Source organism: Atractosteus spatula, chromosome 11 (assembly GCF_055471065.1).
Source record: "Atractosteus spatula isolate fAtrSpa1 chromosome 11, fAtrSpa1.hap1, whole genome shotgun sequence".
Taxonomy (NCBI): Eukaryota; Metazoa; Chordata; class Actinopteri; order Semionotiformes; family Lepisosteidae; genus Atractosteus; species Atractosteus spatula.
This window is the reverse complement of record NC_142716.1, coordinates 13,617,968-13,639,506: the sequence shown is the minus strand read 5'-3', so window position 1 is coordinate 13,639,506 and position 21,539 is coordinate 13,617,968. Positions and strand designations below refer to the sequence as shown.

General features: G+C 36.3%; 1 protein-coding gene across 1 annotated transcript in view; it reads left to right on the top strand.

The window, feature by feature from the left end:
* Positions 1 to 20,783, top strand: part of sgip1a (SH3GL interacting endocytic adaptor 1a) — a 64,132-nt gene extending 43,349 nt beyond the window's left edge. Inside the window, exons 11-24 of the mRNA XM_088928259.1 lie at positions 538 to 614; positions 1,108 to 1,194; positions 2,157 to 2,231; positions 2,347 to 2,919; positions 4,445 to 4,569; positions 5,124 to 5,277; positions 8,078 to 8,137; positions 10,424 to 10,535; positions 11,413 to 11,568; positions 14,676 to 14,808; positions 15,099 to 15,301; positions 15,490 to 15,554; positions 16,110 to 16,274; positions 16,975 to 20,783. Coding sequence (XP_088784385.1) covers positions 538 to 614; positions 1,108 to 1,194; positions 2,157 to 2,231; positions 2,347 to 2,919; positions 4,445 to 4,569; positions 5,124 to 5,277; positions 8,078 to 8,137; positions 10,424 to 10,535; positions 11,413 to 11,568; positions 14,676 to 14,808; positions 15,099 to 15,301; positions 15,490 to 15,554; positions 16,110 to 16,274; positions 16,975 to 16,997 — 2,008 coding nt within the window. The 3' untranslated portion in view covers positions 16,998 to 20,783. The remainder of the gene's footprint in view (positions 1 to 537; positions 615 to 1,107; positions 1,195 to 2,156; positions 2,232 to 2,346; positions 2,920 to 4,444; positions 4,570 to 5,123; positions 5,278 to 8,077; positions 8,138 to 10,423; positions 10,536 to 11,412; positions 11,569 to 14,675; positions 14,809 to 15,098; positions 15,302 to 15,489; positions 15,555 to 16,109; positions 16,275 to 16,974) is intronic.
* The last annotated feature ends 756 nt before the right edge of the window (positions 20,784 to 21,539 follow it).

Sequence of the window (21,539 nt, the reverse complement as noted above, 5' to 3'; positions counted from 1 at the left end):
GATGTGAGAAACATGCAGCTGCCTATTCCAAACTGGATGGGTATCACAAAAATATTTAATATCTGCTACCATAGTAAATAGTGTGTTTTATTAATGTTGTTTCTTATAAGTATTATAGTTTATTAAACTGTAATATTGCAAAGATTTGTTAAGTGGTGGCCTCTTTAAAGAAACATATAATAAATAATAAACTTTAGTCTACAGGTGTACCTGCATACGTTAAAAAATAAATATACATGGTATATAATATATGGTAAAAAATACACAATTACTATATTAATGTTAACCATTTCAATGAATGCAGTCCTTTTTCTGACTGGCTATTCTGTCATACTGTATGTATGAAAATGCTAAAATGACTACAAATACGGACCAGAGCAATGATAACTCAGTTTAAAATGTAAATGACCCTGTCTTAATGTCCATGTTTTCTGCCAAGTGTTCTTGATTTGTACAATAAACTGTTTATGCTTATGTTCTTGTGTACTTGTGCATGGGCAAGCCGGCTTACTCTCCTCACTCTTACTATTCTACCAGTACGGCAGTACCAGAGGATCCGACAGTCTTGTTTGGGCCCCCACTGGAAACAGCCTTTGAAGCACAGAAGACAGAAGGTATTGCTCTCGAATCAACTAGTCTGACTGTCTGATTGAAGTTGAATGGAGGTGGGTGCCGGGAGGAAGGGGGGTCATTTAAGATGGGATTAACTGAAGCCTAGCCTAGAAATGTGTTGTACAACATAATTAGCTTGGCATGTGCTAGAGTTAACCCACCCTTAACTAAAACGTGCAGAAGGTGGTTAGATCTTGCCAAAGCTCATTTTAAGAACTGGAAAAAATCCCACAACGATAATTCTATTGGTCTTCGGGGCAGACAGTCTCCACGATTAGTATAATCATAGCGAGATACAGTCTGCTGCTGGTCAAAGTGTTGCCAATGTAAAAAAGCTCACCACATTAATGAACATGAGTGATTACCCTGTAGTAATGTATCAAAATTATTTTGATTCTTTTTTTACTTTCAGCTAAAGCAGTTTATGCAGTACGCTCTTACTTCTGCTGAGGGGCCTGTTCATATTACAATGTATTATTCTCCTTTTCAATGTAGTGGTAATAGATGAGCCTGAAGTGTGGGGTGTACCTAAAACTGAGTCAAATCCAGACTCCCCATTGCCAAGACCATTTCCTACTGGAAGTAAGTCTTACTCAAAAGGAATTTACCCCCCAAAAAATGGGAATCAGCAAGATTCATCACATCAGAAACCTTCAAAAACAGCACAGCATGAGGCTTCAACCCATTAACATTTGCCTAATGTCGGGAAAGAAGCAAACATTTGAAAACAAGAGCTGAATCTTACCAAAGTCAGACAAAATGTTCCCAAAATGAAATCTTGTACCTGTACTCGCAAATACATGCCATTTCAGTCACTTTGCATGACCATTGACAATTTTCAAATATTTTTGCTGTAAGAATTTTTTTATTCCTGAAACTGACCAGGAATACTCTTTATTATAATAGTGCTTCAGAGATTTAGGGTAACCTCACAAGCTGCAGTGCGGTGTTTTATACACAGCAGTGTGGAGTAGTGCTTGGGTCCTGGCCATTTAAGGTTGTGGGTTGACAGGTGGTCACTACTGTCGTACCCTTGATCTGGGCACTTCACTCAGATTGCTTTAGCAGAATGGACTGCAGTTTAATTGGACACAAACGGGATGTGGATAAAGAGAATCAGACAAATATATTTTTTTATGGACTGAAGATAAAACGTGTTTTTATACAGTAACGATCTATGCACAAACCTCTTTGTTGTGCTCTTAATTGTACTCTTCCTGCTTTAATTAGAATAAATATTTTTTGCATGCTGCTTTATAGCAAATTCTTAAAAACACTTTTGATATTTTTTTCTTTCAAATGCATCATTTAAAGGCTATTTACTATTTACTAAAATGCTGGAGTTTTAAGACCTATGCCACCTGAATCCCATCTTTGCATCACATCTGCTTTCTCAGAAATGAGAAATAGCGTATGTCTCCATATTCTACAGGGTGCAAATGCAGTATATATGAACTACATTCCAAATTTCTCCAGATCTGGTACCTGACAAATATCTTTTTCTCCAGCCTTTATCATGAACAATTCTATTGATTCAATTTTAGCTCCTCCTCCACTTCCACCTAAGAATGTCCCAGCAACACCTCCCCTGTGTGGCTCCCCTTCATCAGATTCAGCAGGTAATTTGCACTTATTTTAAATATCTTTGGTATGTAGTGATGATTGATTTTTTTTCAAATACCATTCCTCAATATCTACACCCCTATTATAATGATCCTATGTTTTCCATTAAAGATACTGGAATTTCTAAAACTGACACTGACCTTGCAACTAAGCAACCATCTTCAAATTCCCTTGATGCACCAGCCCACACATTGGGGAAAGAAGGTAGAGGTGGAAAACTGCCCTCAATCAGTGACTTGGACAACATCTTTGGGCCCATCGAAGCTCCAAAACCTGCAGCAGAGACCTCAGAGAGCAAATGGGTCAGCTTCTCCGATGAGTCCCCCGGGAGAGATGCCCCTGTGGCCCCTGCTCCTCCTCTTCCAGTGGTGCCTCTGAAACAAAAGCCGGAGTCCACCTCCTCTGCTTTGCCTGTCCTTCCTGTCCCACCCGTGCCAGCTGCAAACGCAACTGTCTCGCCTCCTGCGGAGTCCACACGCAACATCCCCCCGCCCCTGAATCTGAGTGAGGAAGACAAGAAGATTCCTGATCTGACCTCAGTAAAAGAGGATGCTATGGAGTCAACAGCATCCCCAAAAGAGTTTGGACAGGGCCCACGAGCTACACCTCCTCCTCCTCCGCCTCCTACCTACAGAGCTGTGGTGTCCTCACCAGGTCCTTGTTCGGGAGCAGGCTCAGGCAGTGGTAATGTAAACTAGGTTGTCTACTCAACTGCAGAACTGTGTAAATTCCACACTTTGGTGCAATATGCCCTTACATGAAGATTCCCATAGGATTAACACATTTTTAACTAAAATCTACTTCAGCCACCACTTTAATTCTCACAAAAAATTAAAAACTGCACAATTTAAGCAATGGATTTAACTAATCATTGTAGAGTGGCCACCAATGAAATTATTGTGGGGAGACAGTTAAATGCAAGCTGTATTTCTGAGTATTTTCTTTTACGGTGAGTTTTACACATGTTGAGCAACACATTCTTGGGTCACAAATCGTGCACCATTTATTTAGTTAATTGATTCGGACATTTGAACTCATTGGTCAGTTCATGAGAGAAACATATGCAGTACAAATCTGAATTATTTATGATCTAGTTTTATTGTTGAGCTGACCTATAACACAAAGATTATTTTTCTGAAATTGTGAAACAGTAAAAAATCAACAAAATAGCTTTGGCTACATGGACAGGGTTTTGTATTCCTTTTCTTAGTTCTCTATCCTGTGTACTTGAAAACGCCAGACACTGCTTGTCTGTTTTGCCTTGGAGGCTTAGACTTTTAATTCTCAGGCTTATCCTTCTAATAGATGTTTAGGACTTCAGTGATAGTAGCTGTTCCAGCTGTCCACTCATTTACTTAAAACATCTCTTCTCTTTGAACGTGGTTTTTACATTGCAGATGACAAAATTCAGATTGCTTTATCTCATAAAGATTTACTGATCTTATGAGTACATTTCCTGTGGTATACTAGTTAAAAAACAAATTGAAATCATAATCTCAGACTCTGGTATCAGTGGTTATCAAAGAGTTAGGATTCAATGTAAATTTTAATTACCAAATAAACAGACATTTAGTACTGGATTATGAGGCATTTTGTCGAAGAGTGATTAAATACTGTACTTGTGTGAAAAGTAACCAATGTTCCATTTGAACTGAAATGTAGTTTCAGGTCCACTATTTACGTGAAAGAATATGAGAGAACTATTCCTACTCTATGTTGCAAAGGAAGACAAAAACCCTTTGTACATGTTTTGTATATGATTAAAAACCAATCAAAAAGAAATTAATGTACTATAAATTAGATAAGAAATTGTGTTCAAACTTTAAGATAGTACTTTGAGAATAAGAATGTATTATAAGAAGAAAATAAGAAGGCTTTAAAGATAAGCTCTTGAGTAAGAAAGACTTAGTTTTTGTAACAAAGTGAAAGTGCAGTAGAATTTTTTACAAAAAAATCAGAAATCACAAATGACACTTTCAGACTGAGATGAAAGGTGATAAATAACAGCTTGTCAATGTAAGAATCAATGTAATCATCTAGGTTCAAGATAAACTAGATAGTGAGTGACTGATTTGAAAGCACCCGTAAAAGATCAATAAGAAGGAGTTTTTAGAGCTACTGGGGTTTTCAAAGAACAGACACCACCACAAGTTTTGTAGTAAATATTATTCAGGTTTTGACTGGCTACTCTGAAACTGTCGGATCGCAGGCTCGTCTTCCCCAGCTCGTCCTGCGACGCCATTGGCAGGCAGCAGCCCCACTCCACCTCCTCCACCCCCAAGGCCGCCTTCTCGTCCCAGACTGCCCCCTGGGAAGCCTGCAGTTGGGGATGTGGTATGTGTCATATACACAGGTGTCTTTAGCAACGCTAAAAAATAAACATTTAATCTCTTTGAGCTTTAAAAGAACTGTGCAGGCAGTGCATTTTGAGTATATTTATGCTAAATTGAGTTCATGACGAACGTTTTAAAGACAGTACCTCAGCCTGACACCCCTTGGGTTATTTTTATAGGTTGGTTTGAACTGCCTTGTCGACCTGACCTGGGTGTTATTCCTCAAACCTAGATGGTTAAAGCCAAATATGTTGTCAAGCTTTCATTTCTTTTGCCGTGAACACATTACCTGTTATGGTATCTGTATCTCCTGTAATTTTCAAAAACTGAAGATACTAACCTTGATGTGGCAACTTTAACATATTTTTCAGAAGTCTATTTGCTGAACAATTTTTTTAGCTTTTCCTTTTGTTTTAGACCATTTGTTTTTTTATCATTTTTATCATGTAATTTGATATGTATTATTTTAATTATGTTGACATACTCTAACAAAAGAGATCTCATTGTTGCCTCAGGTGCCATGATGCTAAATCCTTGTTTTCTTTATTATTTTAGGCCCGGCCATTCAGCCCTCCAATCCACTCCTCCAGCCCCCCACCTATTGCCCCCTTGGCTCGTGCTGAAAGTACCTCCTCCATATCATCGACCAACTCCCTCAGTGCTGCCACCACACCCACAGTCGGTAAAGACCTCTCCATTTCTGTCTCAGGTCCGAATTCCTTACCATCATCTTCAAATGCCTGATGTTTTCTCAGCCTTATATTTGACATTTTTACGATGTTTTATTTTCTGCTAAGCGTCAACTAATTTTAACTAATTAAGGGTGACTGGAAGATTTTTGTAATGACCTGACATTTTCTGTTTTGGCCTGAAGCCTTAGTTTTACCACTTTTATAGCGCACAATCTAAGCCAATGTATCGTGTAACAGCACCATACATTTTTTTTTCTTGTGAAGAGCAATATGGTGGATGTTCTAAAGGAAACTGAACAGACATTTTGAGCAGCTATGATAACATTTGTCTTTTTACTTGGCTGAGAAGGTATCTAGAAAGTGCATGTGTAATTAAATATTTTATTAATGTATTTTCCTGTCTATATTTTATTATTTAGCAATAAGTATCATAATAATTCACACTGGAAGTGACTATAGAATTTAAACTGTGATGGTCCCTTAAACTTTCAGTTGATGTACTGTATACAGTTCCTTACACCAGTTGAAAAGAAAATTCTAATGATAACATTACCAAGTGTTGTATGCTGTATTATTTCATGTATTGCGTTGTTCTGGAGGACTAACAAATTGGTCAGGTGTTGAAACAGATGGGTTGATGGTTTCAATTCATTTTATGTTCAGTTTCATATTTGTTTTGCATTTTTCCATTCTTTAAGCATGACTTTTTCTTTTTTTATGTTTTAGAAATTTGAATCTCAGAAGGCATACATAAAAGTCACTGTCATTTCGTTCTTGATTTCTGCTTTTACATTTGTTTCCTTTTCTGTGGCTTATCTTTTTTGTCAATGTCAGAAGATGACGCATTTGTTGACAAACTACCCACGTTTGAAAGGCGCAGTGATACACCTGCAGGTATTGTATCAGCCTACAGGAACCAGGGACATTGAAATATCACAAAACAAGCCATTATGCCAGCAGAATTAGACAGTATATTTCTAATGCGTGTACTTTCTGCATAGGTGCATATACCATTTATGATGTCATTTGATGAACATAAGATCATAGTAGTGCAAACTTATTAGTGTTTAGAATGGCAGGCATCACTTTGCGTGCTGATGGGTGTAATGAAGAGCATAGATTAAAGACTATGGACAGCGGATTTGCATTCCCAACATCACTTATACAAAGTAGGACCATATGGTAAATTTTGTTTCTTGCTGTTTTACTTCTTACACATGCAATGACAGCCAAAGTTGTATGTCTTTAATACCATTCCTATGAAAAGGGAAACTTTGTCAAGATGTAGTTGTTTAAATGGCAATCATATGTGAGGCACTTTGTGCTCATGCATCATTTCTATCTTCCGTTTTCTAGAATGAAAAATATGCAAGCCAGTTTAATTTTTACTTTTCCTATAGTTTGATTAGTTTGATTTCAAGTGATGATTCAAACAATTTAATATGGTATTGTCTGTAGTTTGTATCAGCCAGGATAGTACAGAGCATCACAGATTCACAGACATGTTTATTGATGGTCAGATATTATATAATTATATAGTAAGTTAGAACTTACCTGAATTATATCTGATGCTGAATGCACTGTGGATATAAGATTTAAGGTTTTGCACCTTCTTTTTCATCTGAGCACTAGATTCGGGAAAAAAAAGGACAGTTTCAAATGAGACACCACTGCATGCTTACCTTTGAATAACTGCAGGCTAATTAAAGTTGTGAAAGCTGTTCAAATCACTTCAACTATTGTTCAGACTTTCTTTCTCCAAGCTATTAAAACACAGTTCCAGACCCTCTTTCAAAGAGTTCCTTTTGACTTTTTTCTCCATCAGCTCTCCTTTTTTTAGCCTGCTACGATACCTTTTTTTCCTTTCCTCTCCAAACTTTTGTTTTGCCTCTTGAGCTTCTCCATCTTCCATTCCCCTCTCCTACGTCTCGCCTCTTCAAAAAAAGTCTGTCTTACCTTGTGCTGCCCTCCAGTCTACCCCCTGCTCTCTCTGTAAGCAACTTCACTTGCTGACTCACATCTGGCCATTCTCAAAGACCTTCTGGAATACAGCGCCCATTGCAATACAGCAAAGGGAGCGATCGGTCGGAAAGAAAACAATGCTGCTCAATGAAACAGTATTTTGCATAAGGAATCAAATTGAGACATTTACCTAAGAAATATCTTTATGGCACAGTTAACATTCAGGTACTTGCTAGTTATGTAATTAGTTTTATTTGCTTCATTATGGAAACCATAAACGTTTGCAAAGTACATGTGAATATAAACAAAATCAAAACCTTTATTTGAACATAATTTTAACTTAAGTGGCAGAATAGCTTCCTTCATTTTGGCCTGTGATGACTGAAGCTACTGCATATTCCCAAATTGAACACCGCTCCAAACGGTTTGACGTTATACCCCTAGTTACCTAGTTATTGTTAATAATACAAATTAAAATTATGTTTCCTGCAAAGGAAGTGCCCTTACTGCACACAATACAAAACAGTGTGAACTATTTGCACGTGTCTACATGTTCAAAACGTCAGCAAACATGCGACAGCCGTGGCCATAAATGTTGGCACCAAATTTCTTCTCCTTATGCTGTCATGGCTTGCTTCATTTCTAAAACTGCAACCTCTGCATTCCAATGAACCATCATGGATACCAAGCCAGTGAGCAGAAAAAAGGAGGAGCCCCGTCCCCTCTGAAAATAATGGCTTGCAGTGCCTTGTGTTCCCACCCACAGTGACGTGTGGTAGACCTGCCATGTGACTCACACTATTGTCCTTCTCTCTCCCTGCCCTGCCCACCCCACTTCAAATCCCGTCCACACAGAGAATGACCAGCCTTCCCTGGTATGGTTTGACAGAGGAAAGTTTTATTTAACCTTCGAAGGTAAGTTGTGTACAGCAATGTAGCACACTTGACTTTCATCTCTTCCAGCTTTCCTTCCCAGCCCTCCTAACATCCTGCCTCTCCCTGATACCTCCACCTCCATCCCTGCCCTACAGCTTTTTTTCCCCATGCAGTGGCGGCCTTTCATCTCTTTGTTCATTACACTTCACAAGTTTTTCACTTCTTGATTTTTTTTCCCCTTCAGTTTGGTTCTATTCTTCCTTTGGCTAAAGCAGTATTCAGAATGATTCTTACCACTAACTGCATGTTCAGGTCCTGCACGAGTCTCATTTTTCCTATTTCAGATGCTGTTCAGTTCCAGTATATGATAATAGTACTCTAACAACAGGTCTTGTGACTGGCTGATCTTGGTATTGTAGAATCCTGACCCTTAACCAAAACTTAACCCTTATAAGACCGTACTCAATGGTTTTATTCTGAATACTTGGTGTGTTCACACAGGAATGTTTGGGTTTTGAATGTTTAATGTAGCCTGGTTTTATGGTTGATGAGTATTGCATATATCTGGATTTATATTTTGATATTTATCTGTACATAAAATTGACATGTAAGTCATTTTTGCTCTTGATGCAAAAGACACAGTAAAATGAAAATGTCTCACAGACAGATTATCAGCCGTTTTAACTGTTATTCAAGGACTTTGTAGACTTTGGAGAAATAAATTCAGCATATTTACAGTTTCCGGATACGTCAGGGTGCTTTAGAAAAACATCACTTTTATTTCCTTTCCATACATAATAGTGGTAGATCATGGTGTAGTTAGCTCTGCTATCCCATCAAGCTGTGGGGTTAAAGTGACAGTATGAGTCATAGAAAAAATTTCTGAGGTGATTCAAAAGGTGCTTGTAAACCTGAGCTCGAACCGTGGTAAAGCCTGTGCTAATTTGTGTAAAAGAAACATAACACTAACATGCATTTGTGCTTGTTTTCATTTGTTACCTCTGAGAAAATATGATCTTGTTTAAATCAGTAGAAGCCACCATGAGATAGACTTCTGGATGTGTATAATAGAACATTTAAGGAAAATTTATTTTCTGACTGGCAGTCTCAGACTATTTTTTTGCCAGGCAACGTTAGTCCTTATGGGAGCTCAGTCCTTCCTGGATAAAACTGAGAGGGGAATATAGAGTGATTCAATTTGACCGAGGAGAGAAAACTACACAGTGCCATCTTGCCTGTGGCTCCAGCCTCCTAGAACTATAAGTATCCTCTTGTTATGTAGGACTTCTGTACTTTCTTTCTCATTCTCAGTATTTTAAATTCATCAGATAGTTGTGGATTGCCAATGGTCATTAAAAAAGGAAACATTATTATTTGTTATTATTTCCACAAGAAGTACAGTATGTAGGTCTCACTGCTATTGTAAATTAGAATCGTATTGTAATATAAAAGCTCAGAAATCTATCTGCACACAGTTTAAAGGAAAGCGTATACTGTATGTAAGTTTATGTATCAGAATTTAAATTACAGTAATATAAAATGCAACAGAAATTGCATTATTAAGACTGATTGCTGCAGTAACAAACTCTCAAGTACTACCATCTTAAAGTGGCTGCTAAGTAATTCTTTATTATACGATACATTTAATAAGTATAATGCATACATAACAATAATTATACAAATGAAACCAAACACCATATATTAAAAGAACACAATCTAAAGTAAAAAAAACTTAACAAAAAACACAACAAAACAAAAAACTAACGTAACCCTTTATAAGGGTTATGTTATTTTTCTATGTATTAATTAACAATACATTTGTCTTAAGATTTATAAGCAAGAAGGCTGTTCTTAACTGTCACTAACAACACTGGCTGTGTGTCAAAACAGAGACATACAACACAGTTAATGAATTAGAAGGAATACACAGGGAACAAATCATGAGTCATAAAATATCAGTCATACACATCTCCAGTAAAGCAAATACTTGGTTTACTGTCTTTTTATTTCTCCATTTCCATCTTTTATGTACTGAAGGGATAAAACTACTCTCTTTTATTGAATAAAGCAAATAAAATGTTAAAATAAATTTGAGAATAAGTAATGTAATGAAGGACACGGGACCATTATGAAGCAGAATACGACTAAAACATCAGTATGGAAAGAAAAGGTGTCATGTACATTAGATGTTAGCTGTGAGGGCTGTGAGATTATGGTTATCAAGTGTGGTGTTTTATTGTCTCTTGACAGAGCTAGCATTGTGTGCTCTGCTTTGTTCTACGTTGCGACAGCACCAATGAGTAGCTGTTGCGTGCTGTGTTGCAGGATCATCCAGAGGCCCAAGCCCATTAACCATGGGTGCACAGGACACTCTCCCAGTGGCTGCTGCTTTCACAGAGACTGTGAATGCATACTTTAAAGGAGCAGATCCAAGCAAGTAAGCCGGTAGTTTTGTTCTTATGTTATATCAAAACATGGAGGCAGCTTGTTGTGCCCCTCACCAAATCATTTTTTCAATCTTAAATTGCCCCCTTCAGGATGGATAAAATGAACGAATAACGTATTTTGAATTGAATTGAATTTTATTTGATAATAACAGAAATTAGTAAGAAAAATAAATATAAAGGTTTTACTCATTAATTTAACAGACATTGTTCTATGGGAACCAGCTAAGATACTGTCAAAAGAATATAGACAAAAGCCAAGAGCTCAAATGTACTGTATAAGTCAATCACATACCTATCCCCAAGATTTACACAGAATAGCCACTTTTGACTGCCCTGAGGCAAAATCTTATCCTTTTAGAAAGGCATTTGCAAAGCAAAAACACTTTTTTATTTGTCATCCATACTGGACATTATGCAATAGCCATGTGGCGTGGTTGTAAATTTTTGTTGCTAAGAGCTTTAGTTTCTTCCAGTAAAGTAGGTGGTTATGAAGTTAACACTCAAAACAGTGCAAATATGTGATTATGTTGCATTATAAACTGATAAACACAAATTATATTTTTCTTAATTGTTTTTATTGGAGTTCTTTTATGTTTTGACTGCTTTTTATTGCACTGAAACGTCTTTTAAAATCACAATACATTTCCCCAACATGAGGCAAAAGAGAAATCAATACTTGAACCGCAGAGCACAAAATAAGCTTGAGGTTAGTTGGCACAATGATCTTTTTTCTTGTTGCTTTTGTTTTGTTAAAGGTGCTGATGAATTTCTGTTGCAGTCACATTTAATTGTTTTACCATTTTGTGATGACATGCAGGAAGCTGACTTCTTGTGTTATTGCTCCTTTGTTTGCCTTTACCTTTCAAGGTGTGTGGTGAAGATTACTGGAGAAATGGTGCTCTCATTTCCAGCTGGAATCACAAGGCACTTTGCCAATAATCCTTCCCCGGCAGTTCTAACATTCAGCATAACAAACTACAGTCAGCTGGAGCATGTCCTTCCTAACCCTCAGCTTCTTTGCTGGTAAATAACATGCCAATTATAATCTTGCCTTAACACACATTAAGAGGGATTAAACTGTTTCTAATTAATAGCAAAATAATTCTGACATGCATGTTTCATTATTCCATTATTACAAAGCCTCTGTGGATAAATCCTAAACAAATATACTATATCATGTAAATTGTATGCTATGCTCTATCATCATTTTGACTATACGGTAAAGTGCAAGAAATTATTCATTGATTTTTTTAAACAGTATGGAATTTTTTCATAAACTGGATTATAAAAATCGATCCAGACACGTACTGTAAAGGATGCTGGAAAATGTCATACCTTTTATTAATATATTTACAAAGTGCTGTGGGACTGTATAAACTTTAATTTCTGGTTATGTTTTTTTTACAATTTACATTTTTCCTTGTGAAAATACTTCATGTTCCTCACTATTACCCTTTCATTCCTTATTAATGTAAGACTGGTAAACCTGTTTGGTTCCCTAGAAAGATAATTTACCTGCATCTCCCCATTGTTAGTGTGTCTAATGTTGGATTTTAGGAACTACTGTAATCAGAGTTTATATGGTCCATTTACACCCCTGTAGGAAATACAACTATTGTTGTTTGCCTTAAACAACAACTCAGACAATACAAGTAAAAGAAAAATGACAAGAAATTACGTATTTAGTTTAATTAATTTAATTACTAAAGAAAATATTACTACTATTCCTATATTTAGGAAAATAAAAACAATTTGTGTGGCACAGCGGTGCTTTGATTAGCATTGCTGTCTTGCAGTGCTGGAGTGCCTTGGTTCAATTCCGGACCTGGAGTATGTTTTTTCCATTTTTGCATGGGTACTGTGGTTTCCTCCCACAGTGCAAAAACATCCTGGCAGGCGTAACAATGTGGGAGTATAAGGAGCCATGGAGAATGCTGGTAAAAGTCAACGCCTTGTTTGAAGAGGCGAAGGCACCAGTGTGAGATCAGCAAAAAACAAAAAAAAACAAAAAGGAAAAAGAAAAAGGCACACCACTTTGTACAATGGCGTCCAGACTGGACTCTTCCTATCTAACGGGGTCCAGTCTGGGGGAAAAAGAAAGACCACTTGGAACAGCGGTATCCAGTCTGGACTATCTCTATTTAGCGGGGTCCAGGCTGGAAGAAAAGGAGCGAGGCCAAAACAAAAGAAAACCCAACTTGCCCCATCACAGCGGGACAGGAGAAAAGAAAAGAAAAATTAAAAGAAGCAAAAACATGGCCTCAACGCTCTCTTCACAATCCCCCCCGCCGGGGATTGTTTCTGGAATGTTCTCCCCTTATGGGGGTATCAGGACCGGAGTCCTGCTTTGCTTGTCCCTCTGGGGACGTGCTCAGTGGGTTCTTAAAAGGCCTTCCCAGCTGCGGCTCATCCTTAATTAGCCAGGACAGCTGTGCTTGCTAAGGCAACGGGTTACCCTTAATCCAGGGCTCCGCCACCACACTGAACATGCTCCATTTAACGCCACACAGGCTAACTGGCTTCTGGGAAAATTGGCACTAGTTTGAGCGTGTGCAAGTCTGTGTTTGTGTCTGTCTGTTCTGCGATGGTCTAGCATTTAATCCTGAGTGTATCCCACCTTGCACTTGTTGCTTGCCAGGATAAACTCTGGCTCCCCCACAACTCTAAATTGGACCCTAAACTAGCAGAAAAAGGTGGATGAATGGATGGATAGAATTCCAGTCAAAACTGATCTAGTGTTTTTTGGCACTGCTTCCAACTGTTAGCTGAATTTGTGCCCTTGCCTGTATCATACACAGTTTTCATTTAGCACTCATTGTGCCTCCGAAACTTTGCTTATCCGAACCGATTCAGTTAAGCAAAGCTCAAATACTGTATCAGTAGCTCCATCATTGAAGAGCTCTGCATCCTTCAGTCCTTTTGTTAGCCTTGACCTTATGACCAATGCTGTCATCTCCTCTGCCAGGTAAGTTAAAGGCAGATAATAAAATAAGTACGCTATCTGCCCTTAAAACATAAGTTCATTAAAGGTGTGTCTGATCTTTTGTTTTGTGTATCGTGACAGGCAACTGCAGCAATCAGTCTGCCGTTAGCATATGGTATATATCGTAGCCGTGCCTGCTAATTAATGACCAGGGCATACATATAATCTGTAATTCTCAACCATTCATCCATTGTTTGTTAGTGTTAATGGACATCGCAGTTCTTATACGAGATGAAGTGCAAGGCATGACTACACTCTGGATGGGTTTCCAGTCCATCATAATACCCACACGAAACAACACAAAGAAACTCCCCACAGAAGATTCTGATTCCAGAATCAAATTCAGAATCTAGCAGCTCTGAGGCACTAATTACCACGCCAACATGCAGCACGTTTCCAGCTATACTGTTTTACAAATCAGCTATGTAGAAAAAAGTCTTGCAAAAATGTTATCCGTACCATTGTAAAACAATTCTCCTTCTCTTCTGAACAGTGCCTCATAGCTTAACTCTGGAAGAAAATTAATGGAATTCATAAAATAGGTCTGAGATCAAGGGCTTATCCTCTACAATGCCCAAATCGGTATACCTATGGGAAGCAAACATCCCTTTTCCAGCCTGCATTGTTTTGATTTCCTTCCCCCATCCCATTATTTATAACAGATCCTTGGCTCATTCCTGCTATAGGGAGGTTGCTGATGTCCTTATCCTTATGGACAGGCTATTGTTCCCTCAGACATCTGGGTTAAAGCCAGATCTGTGTCTCATAGTGCTCACACACTGAACTGCTAGAGTTAGCTCAAAGCTCTGGAAGCTCATTTTCATAAGCATGTCTGTTTTCTTGTGTCCAAAATGGTAGCTGATTCTAAGACATTATGTTTTTGCATTTAAATTTTGTGATTGTATTTTGGACATGTAACATTTTTTTCCGTGAACAGATTTTGAACATGCGTCATGTAGTATTTTGACGACAGATCTTTATCTAGTTTATGAAATCAATCAAAACATTGTAATTTCAGGACAAAAATGAATAATTTGTGCTCTATTTGCTGTTGCATATGAAATTCAGCCTTGCTAGCCAATTCAGTTTAATTAATAGAATACAAATTGAAGCAGATTGTATTAATCTGTTATCTGTTATTTCACAGTGATGTCACGCACACTCCTGCCAACTCAAAGGAGTTTTGGGTGAATATGCCAAACTTGATGACACATTTAAAGAAAGTGGCAGAGCAGAAACCACAAGCAACATACTACAATGTAGACATGTTAAAATATCAGGTAAGAACATTTAATTAACTATTGCACAGTAATTAAGGCTTTGTAGTAGTTTATAGTTCAGAATTTCATAAGCAAGTCCATCTATTTCAAAATACAGTTAGACTTGTAGAATTATTAAGTGAGTTTATTGAGTTCCATAGGCTGAAGATCTTTTGTTTGTGCCACGTTTTAAGTTTTATTCATAGTGTTTTAACATCTTTAATTTCTAAAAATATGAAACTACAGGAGCAAGATTGCTAGAAGTGCTGTTCATTTTATGGCGTACTGAAACTGAGATGTCAAATCCTCAGGTATCTGCACAGGGTATTCAGTCCACACCCTTGAACCTGGCGGTGAGCTGGCGGTGTGAGCCCAACAGCACGGACCTAAGAATAGACTACAAATACAATGGGGAAGCAATGACCACACCTGTCGCTCTCAACAATGTTCAGTTTCTAGTTCCTGTGGATGGAGGAGTGACCAAACTTCAGGCAGTACTTCCTCCAGCTGCTTGGTAAGAGATTCATTGTGATGGTTTGGATACAGATGCCTAAAAAACACGTGTTTTGTTCCAGAACGGGTACTTATCGAAACTTATTCAAGGATGGAACATTCGTCAGTTTTGATCGGAAGAGTGTTCTGTGAATATGGTTGTCGGTCAAGTTTAATTTAAGTCCTAAAATAATTGTATACAATCTCCAGGAACACAGAACAGCAGAGAATCCTGTGGAAGATCCCAGATATCTCACAGAAGTCTGAAAATGGAGGTAAGACGGCATTCAAGATTCCTCCCTTATGAAGAACATTTGATGAAAGGATCAGGAGCCTCAACTATTTGTAAAGTTAAAAAATCACCTTTTTTTGTTTTTGAGGGTGATAAGTGAAATATAAAAGCAGATTTATTTTTGTTTCGTATAATTTATTGTAACATTCCAACTGAAATTAGATGTTTGGAATGCACGTGACCATAATGGATATTGGTCCACAAGTCACAAACAGAAGAACAGGAAATTCAGATATGTGCCTGTATAAATAGGAACCTCTATAGTGTCTGTCTACAGCCAAGTTACACTGTCCTTTCCCTTATATATGAAATGACGACAATGAGAAAACATTCCAACAGTACATAATATGATTTAATTACATCAATGCGCCCATTGCTTGCTGGGATAGGCTCCTCTGTGGCCCTGTATTGGATAAAAAAATATGTAATTACATAACAATTACAGTGTACAAATTAGAGGAATAAATGTCACCAAATAGGTGGGGACTTTAAATATTTGGAGAACCTTTGCCAAAAATATTCTGTTTGCTCTGCCTAGGTGTGGGTTCACTGCTTGCAAGGTTTCAGTTAACTGAAGGTCCCAGTAAACCGTCTCCCTTAGCTGTGCAGTTCACAAGTGAAGGCAGCACTTTGTCAGGGTGTGATATTGAACTGCTTGGTGCTGGCTACAGATTCTCTCTCATCAAGAAGAGATTTGCCGCAGGTATGTGCTCGGTTTCGTAGTTACACGCCAAGTAAAGCTAAACTAAGCTTCTTGCCATTACTCAAAGATTTAGAAAAATGACAAATTGCTGAGCAGGCCTTTGAGATTCTAGAGGCCACTGTGAAATATTTTTAGACATAGGGCTTCTGAATTCATCAAAGGCTACCTTAAGCAGCTAAAAAATAACTACAGATAAAAATGTTATCCATTGCAAATATCTGCACACCTATCAGAAATAAGATTTTAAAATTCTATCATTTTAAATCTACTGCAAATCTACTGCAAAATATGCATACCAATTAATAATGCAGTATAATCTAATAAATTATTATATTTGTTACATTATAATACAATATGTATTTGTGGTGGTTATAAAGTGGTTAGTTTATTTGGCAGCAGTACGGAGAAGTTGTTAGAGCTCTGGTTGTGGTTTCCAATCCTGGGTGGGTCTCACCCATTGTAACCTTCAGCAAGGAACCTCACTCAGATTGTTCAAATGTAAAAATAGGTACAAGTAGCTTTGCATTAAAAAATCAGATAAATAAATTCCCAATAATAATTTCAAATTAGCAGGTGCATTATATTAGAGCCAAGGTGACTAACTGTTATGAGCTTCATTGGTGTAAAAAGAATTTGAACTTCAGTTCATGCAAATGATAAATACAAATGTTTGTTTGTTTGTTTGTTTGTTCTTTTCCAGGAAAATATCTGGCTGATAATTAAAATATTCAACGCCACCCAACAATACACTGCAAATTATCTCATTGGATTGGGTGAGAGATTAAAACCGAGGACAGTCGTGAAAACTTTAAAGTTTAAATCCTTTATATTCCACAAGGAACATAAGGAGGCCAATCCAACAGTATTAGACTACTTACATATAGAATTGTTGACCGTTTTAAGGTGTAATCATTGTATTTGTAATATGCATTCATTTCAGAACATCTGTATTGCGGCAATTAGACATTTGGGTTTGTTGAAAGTTAGCAACTGTTTCCTTTAAACATACTGTATAGAGCAGTGCTCCTCACTCCCTTTGAGGGAACTCATGCGTCTCAATGATTAAAGACCTTGTTGTGATAACAATCAATAAAGTCAGTAAGTGATTAAATTAAGTCACAAGGAGCTCAAGGTGGAATGAATAAAACACTCCAGGCTCTCCAGGACTTGGAGTGAGGAACCCTGGTATAGAGACTTGAAACTCAGCTGCCTAATTGCTCCTGACGCACAGCCACAGAAGATATCCACTGGTGGTTTTCAGACACGGATAAGCTGGACAGCATGTTTTGTGCAACACATGGCATTTTATTTAAAAAATTAAATCCAAGATCAGAGAGTTAGATGCCTGTTGTACATTGGTAGATATTATGTACCCTTGTGTACAAATAAATTCCACAATTATTTGAGATAAATTTCCAAACAGGGGTGAATGAAATGGCACCCACCCCAAAAGAGAAGGCTTTAACAGCTTCTTCTTTCAGGTGTATAAAAAAATAACATACCATGTACATTGTAAAACAATCTGGTGTAAATCTGTGTGAATGTATTATTTTTGTTAAACAGTGTCAGTTGAGAGTAATTTCTTTCACTGTTTCAAGATATGAAGGCAATACTGAGCCTATAAATGAGAATGTCACTGATATTTATTGTAATCAGAATGTTTCAAGGGTTTTGATCAAAATTTTATTTTTTTACATACAAGCCTAGGTTTATCAGAAAATAACTTTTTTTCCAGATTACCCTTCTTTGATACCCACGATGGTCTTAAATGTATTTAAATAGATCGCTCTACCATATACAGTAATTGTAGACAACCGCCCAAGATTGTCTGGAACAAATAGTTGCCTTTGTTCACAAATTTAATCTCTTGGAAGTGCTGCAGTGGGATTATTTTAAACTAATCCAGAGTCGGTTTACCACCCCCTGAAAATAACCAGTGGAATTTGAGTAACAGAAAAATTGGTGTATAAAACCAAGATTACAGAGACCTTAAGACTAAATAAACCAATGTAACTAACACTTTTGTCCCTACATATCTGGTAAGTTTAGTATCACATCATCCAACGTTTTTTTAGTCAGTATTTTAAGAAATGTGCTCCAATTAAACAGGTTATATTTTAGCAGTATTGATTTAAGTGAGTTTCAATGCTTCATTTATGAATCATTTTTGTAAAGAAGGAAGACTACCAGAAGGAGGCTGAGTCTCTGAAACTGAAAAAAAAAGTCAATGGTCTCTTTACATTCTTTTTAATATATTTATTATATGATGTGAACTTTACAGTTAAACGGCAGCTTCAGTGATTCATTATTATTTTCAAGTTGCAATGTTTAAAAATGTTTTCCCTGAAAATGTAAAAAGTGTAATTTTCAATTGGTACTATATATCCTAAAGTGTTTCCTTGTATCGTCAGATAGCTTTCTGTTGTTGTTATACAGACAGCAGTGTTAGCATTCAAAGTACATTACAACACTATATTTTTATTTATGATAATATGGATTTGTTGTAAAAATGTGATTCTGTATATGATTAGAATTTGAATGGTTTCTCATTTTAGAATCCCTAGAATTAAAAATATTTTAATTCTTTTTGTTCTATGTGTAGATGGGTAAACTGTGTACAGTATAATGATAAGGTATAATTTTTTTTTATTTATTTCAGATATAATTTTTTAACTGAAGTGCAACAAAAGATTTTAGCTATTAATGGGGTGGGGGAAAAGAAAAAATATGTAACTGGATGCATTGTGCTTAATAAAGCAGTGTTATTCAGATCTGTACTGATAATTAGTAATAATCTGGACTGTCAGCTTTGAACATTGTGAACACTATCCATGACCATCAACGTGTTTGTACCAGATTCTATCACTGCGTATTATTCAACACTTAGGGCATGAAATCAGAATAAAATCAGTGCTTGTATCCATTGTTTTTACTTTGCAATCCATAATGGTCTCTGTGAGATAAAAGAAGGATTTAGTAAGGAGAAAGAAGAAAGCATACAGTAAAAAGTTTATAGTTGTGAGCTTACTCCAGGTGTTCTCTGGAGCTAGAGAAAAAAACATATTTTTAAATACACAAGTAATTGTTTAAAAAATACTGTGTGACTTTAACCCATAAATTTTCATATTTGCACCACAGTGACATAACAATTAATCGAATGTTAGTATGGAACATGAAGGTTGAACTGAATAGATTTACTAGTCTGTTGAGTTTATTTGCTTTCAGACTTATACAAAATGTGTAAATTGCACAACTCTGGGAGACAGCAGTACCATTTTCTGCAGAATGCTTGAAATGTCGGCTAATTTCAAAAGTGAAGATGCTTGTGTGACAGATTAGGCTCCCTAATGCAATGAATTATACAATTCCGTTTTGTTGTTTTATTAAGCATTCCATGACTTCATTTCTAACCAACAGCAAGAAAAAAACTATTATGAGAATTTTACAAAGACCCTAGCATATTCTGATGTTTTTACTAAAGATTTGCTCTTGGAATTCCAACATCTCTGGTAAAATTTGCATGTTTGCTCTTTCTCTTTGTCTGAGTGAAATCTATGGTACTTTTACTTTAATGAAGACAAATTTATTTAAAGAAAAAAGGAAACCCCTTTGGAACTTTTATTCCACTGCTACTCATCATTATACTCATCATTTACCTAATTATAAAATTCTCTAGACGATTAGTACTAAAATGTATGAAAACGTTTTTTTAATCTATAGGCATTTATAGTTCCAGTAGATGTTTAGTTTCTTAAAGGTCACTTTTTTGCCCATTTAGTGAATGACAAAGAATAATTACTAATAGCAATATACAGTATAATATTCCTGATACATAAACTGTTTATCCTGGAATTTTACATGTGAGTTTCACCTTATACTGTTTTATAATGTTACAACTTACATATCTTCAGTTCAAAAACTGTGCTGTACAGAGTTCTTATGGAATAGTGTTAACTTATTCATGTTTCAGAAAATCCTGTAAGTAATTACAGGAAATGTTGCAAAAGCTTATATACCAGTTTTCTGAGAAGAAAAAAAAAACATCAGCAGGGGCTATCTGTATTGAAAACATCTGTTGTGCATCTGTCCTGTGTCCTTTCTTATTTTAGAAAAAAAGAAACATTGTGAGTAGCCTCCAGTGTTCCATGGATTCTATACCTGGAAAACATGCCAAGATTGTATTCTTGGTCCTATTCAAAATCTCAGAAAAAATACAGTTTAGAACTTTCTCATAGGGTTGGCAAAATACAGAGCATTTGCAATACAAAAAATCTTGGAATGGTACTATGAATTCCATAAAAACAAAAGTATGCTCATTATATTTTTGTATAAACTTTTAGATTCTGTTTTCAACATATTCAAATAATAAATGCTTCAAGAGCAATTGAATATTGGATGGCCTGCCAATGTATGATTTGAGTAATTAAAATTCTACTTATTCTTGTGTAAAATAATTAATTTCTTTTGGTATGAATTGGCAACATTGACACTCATAATTAAAGTATTACCTTAAAATTCCAATGTGTAATGATTTTTTAACATCCATGACAGACCAAGCATCACAGCATTTCTAGACTTTCTACACAAGGAATGTAACCCAGGAAAATTCAACAAATTGTATTTAAAATTTAAAATAGTTTCCACTCCATTTCTAAATCTTACTCTACTAAACAATATAACATGAAGGTTTGTACTTCTTAACATTTGCAATATATATCTCCTACTGCTGAATTCTCTTATTGGTCGCAATAAAGTAATATGATGTTTTTGCTTTTGCTTCTTTTTAAAAGCCTTACTGGTTGGAATACTATTCTAAGAAGAGAAGAAGTATAGCACCATGTCTGTTCACTGGCTGCTGAATGTGTGATAAGGATCTTTGAAAAAAAAATCTGTCATCTGTGTAAATGTTATTCTCCTCATAGATTAGTATAAAATGTATGAATATCATACCCTTTCTGTAAATATTTACTTTTTTATAAATGTTAATTTAGCTGTGTCTACATCCTATCGATTGCACAGAATACTGAATATGCAATTGTTTAATGTAAATGTACTTTTAAAAAACCTGGATTTTCCCATCTACAAAATAAGTTTTAAAAATATAAAAACAGAATAACCATAATGTAATACCTGTTTAAGATGTCAATCATTGTCAGTTTTCTTGGAAATAAAGTGACAAATATTAAAGGTTAATGAGGTGTATTTTGCACTCATTATCTAAATTTCAAAACTTTATACACCACCACAGTGTTTCAGATACAGACT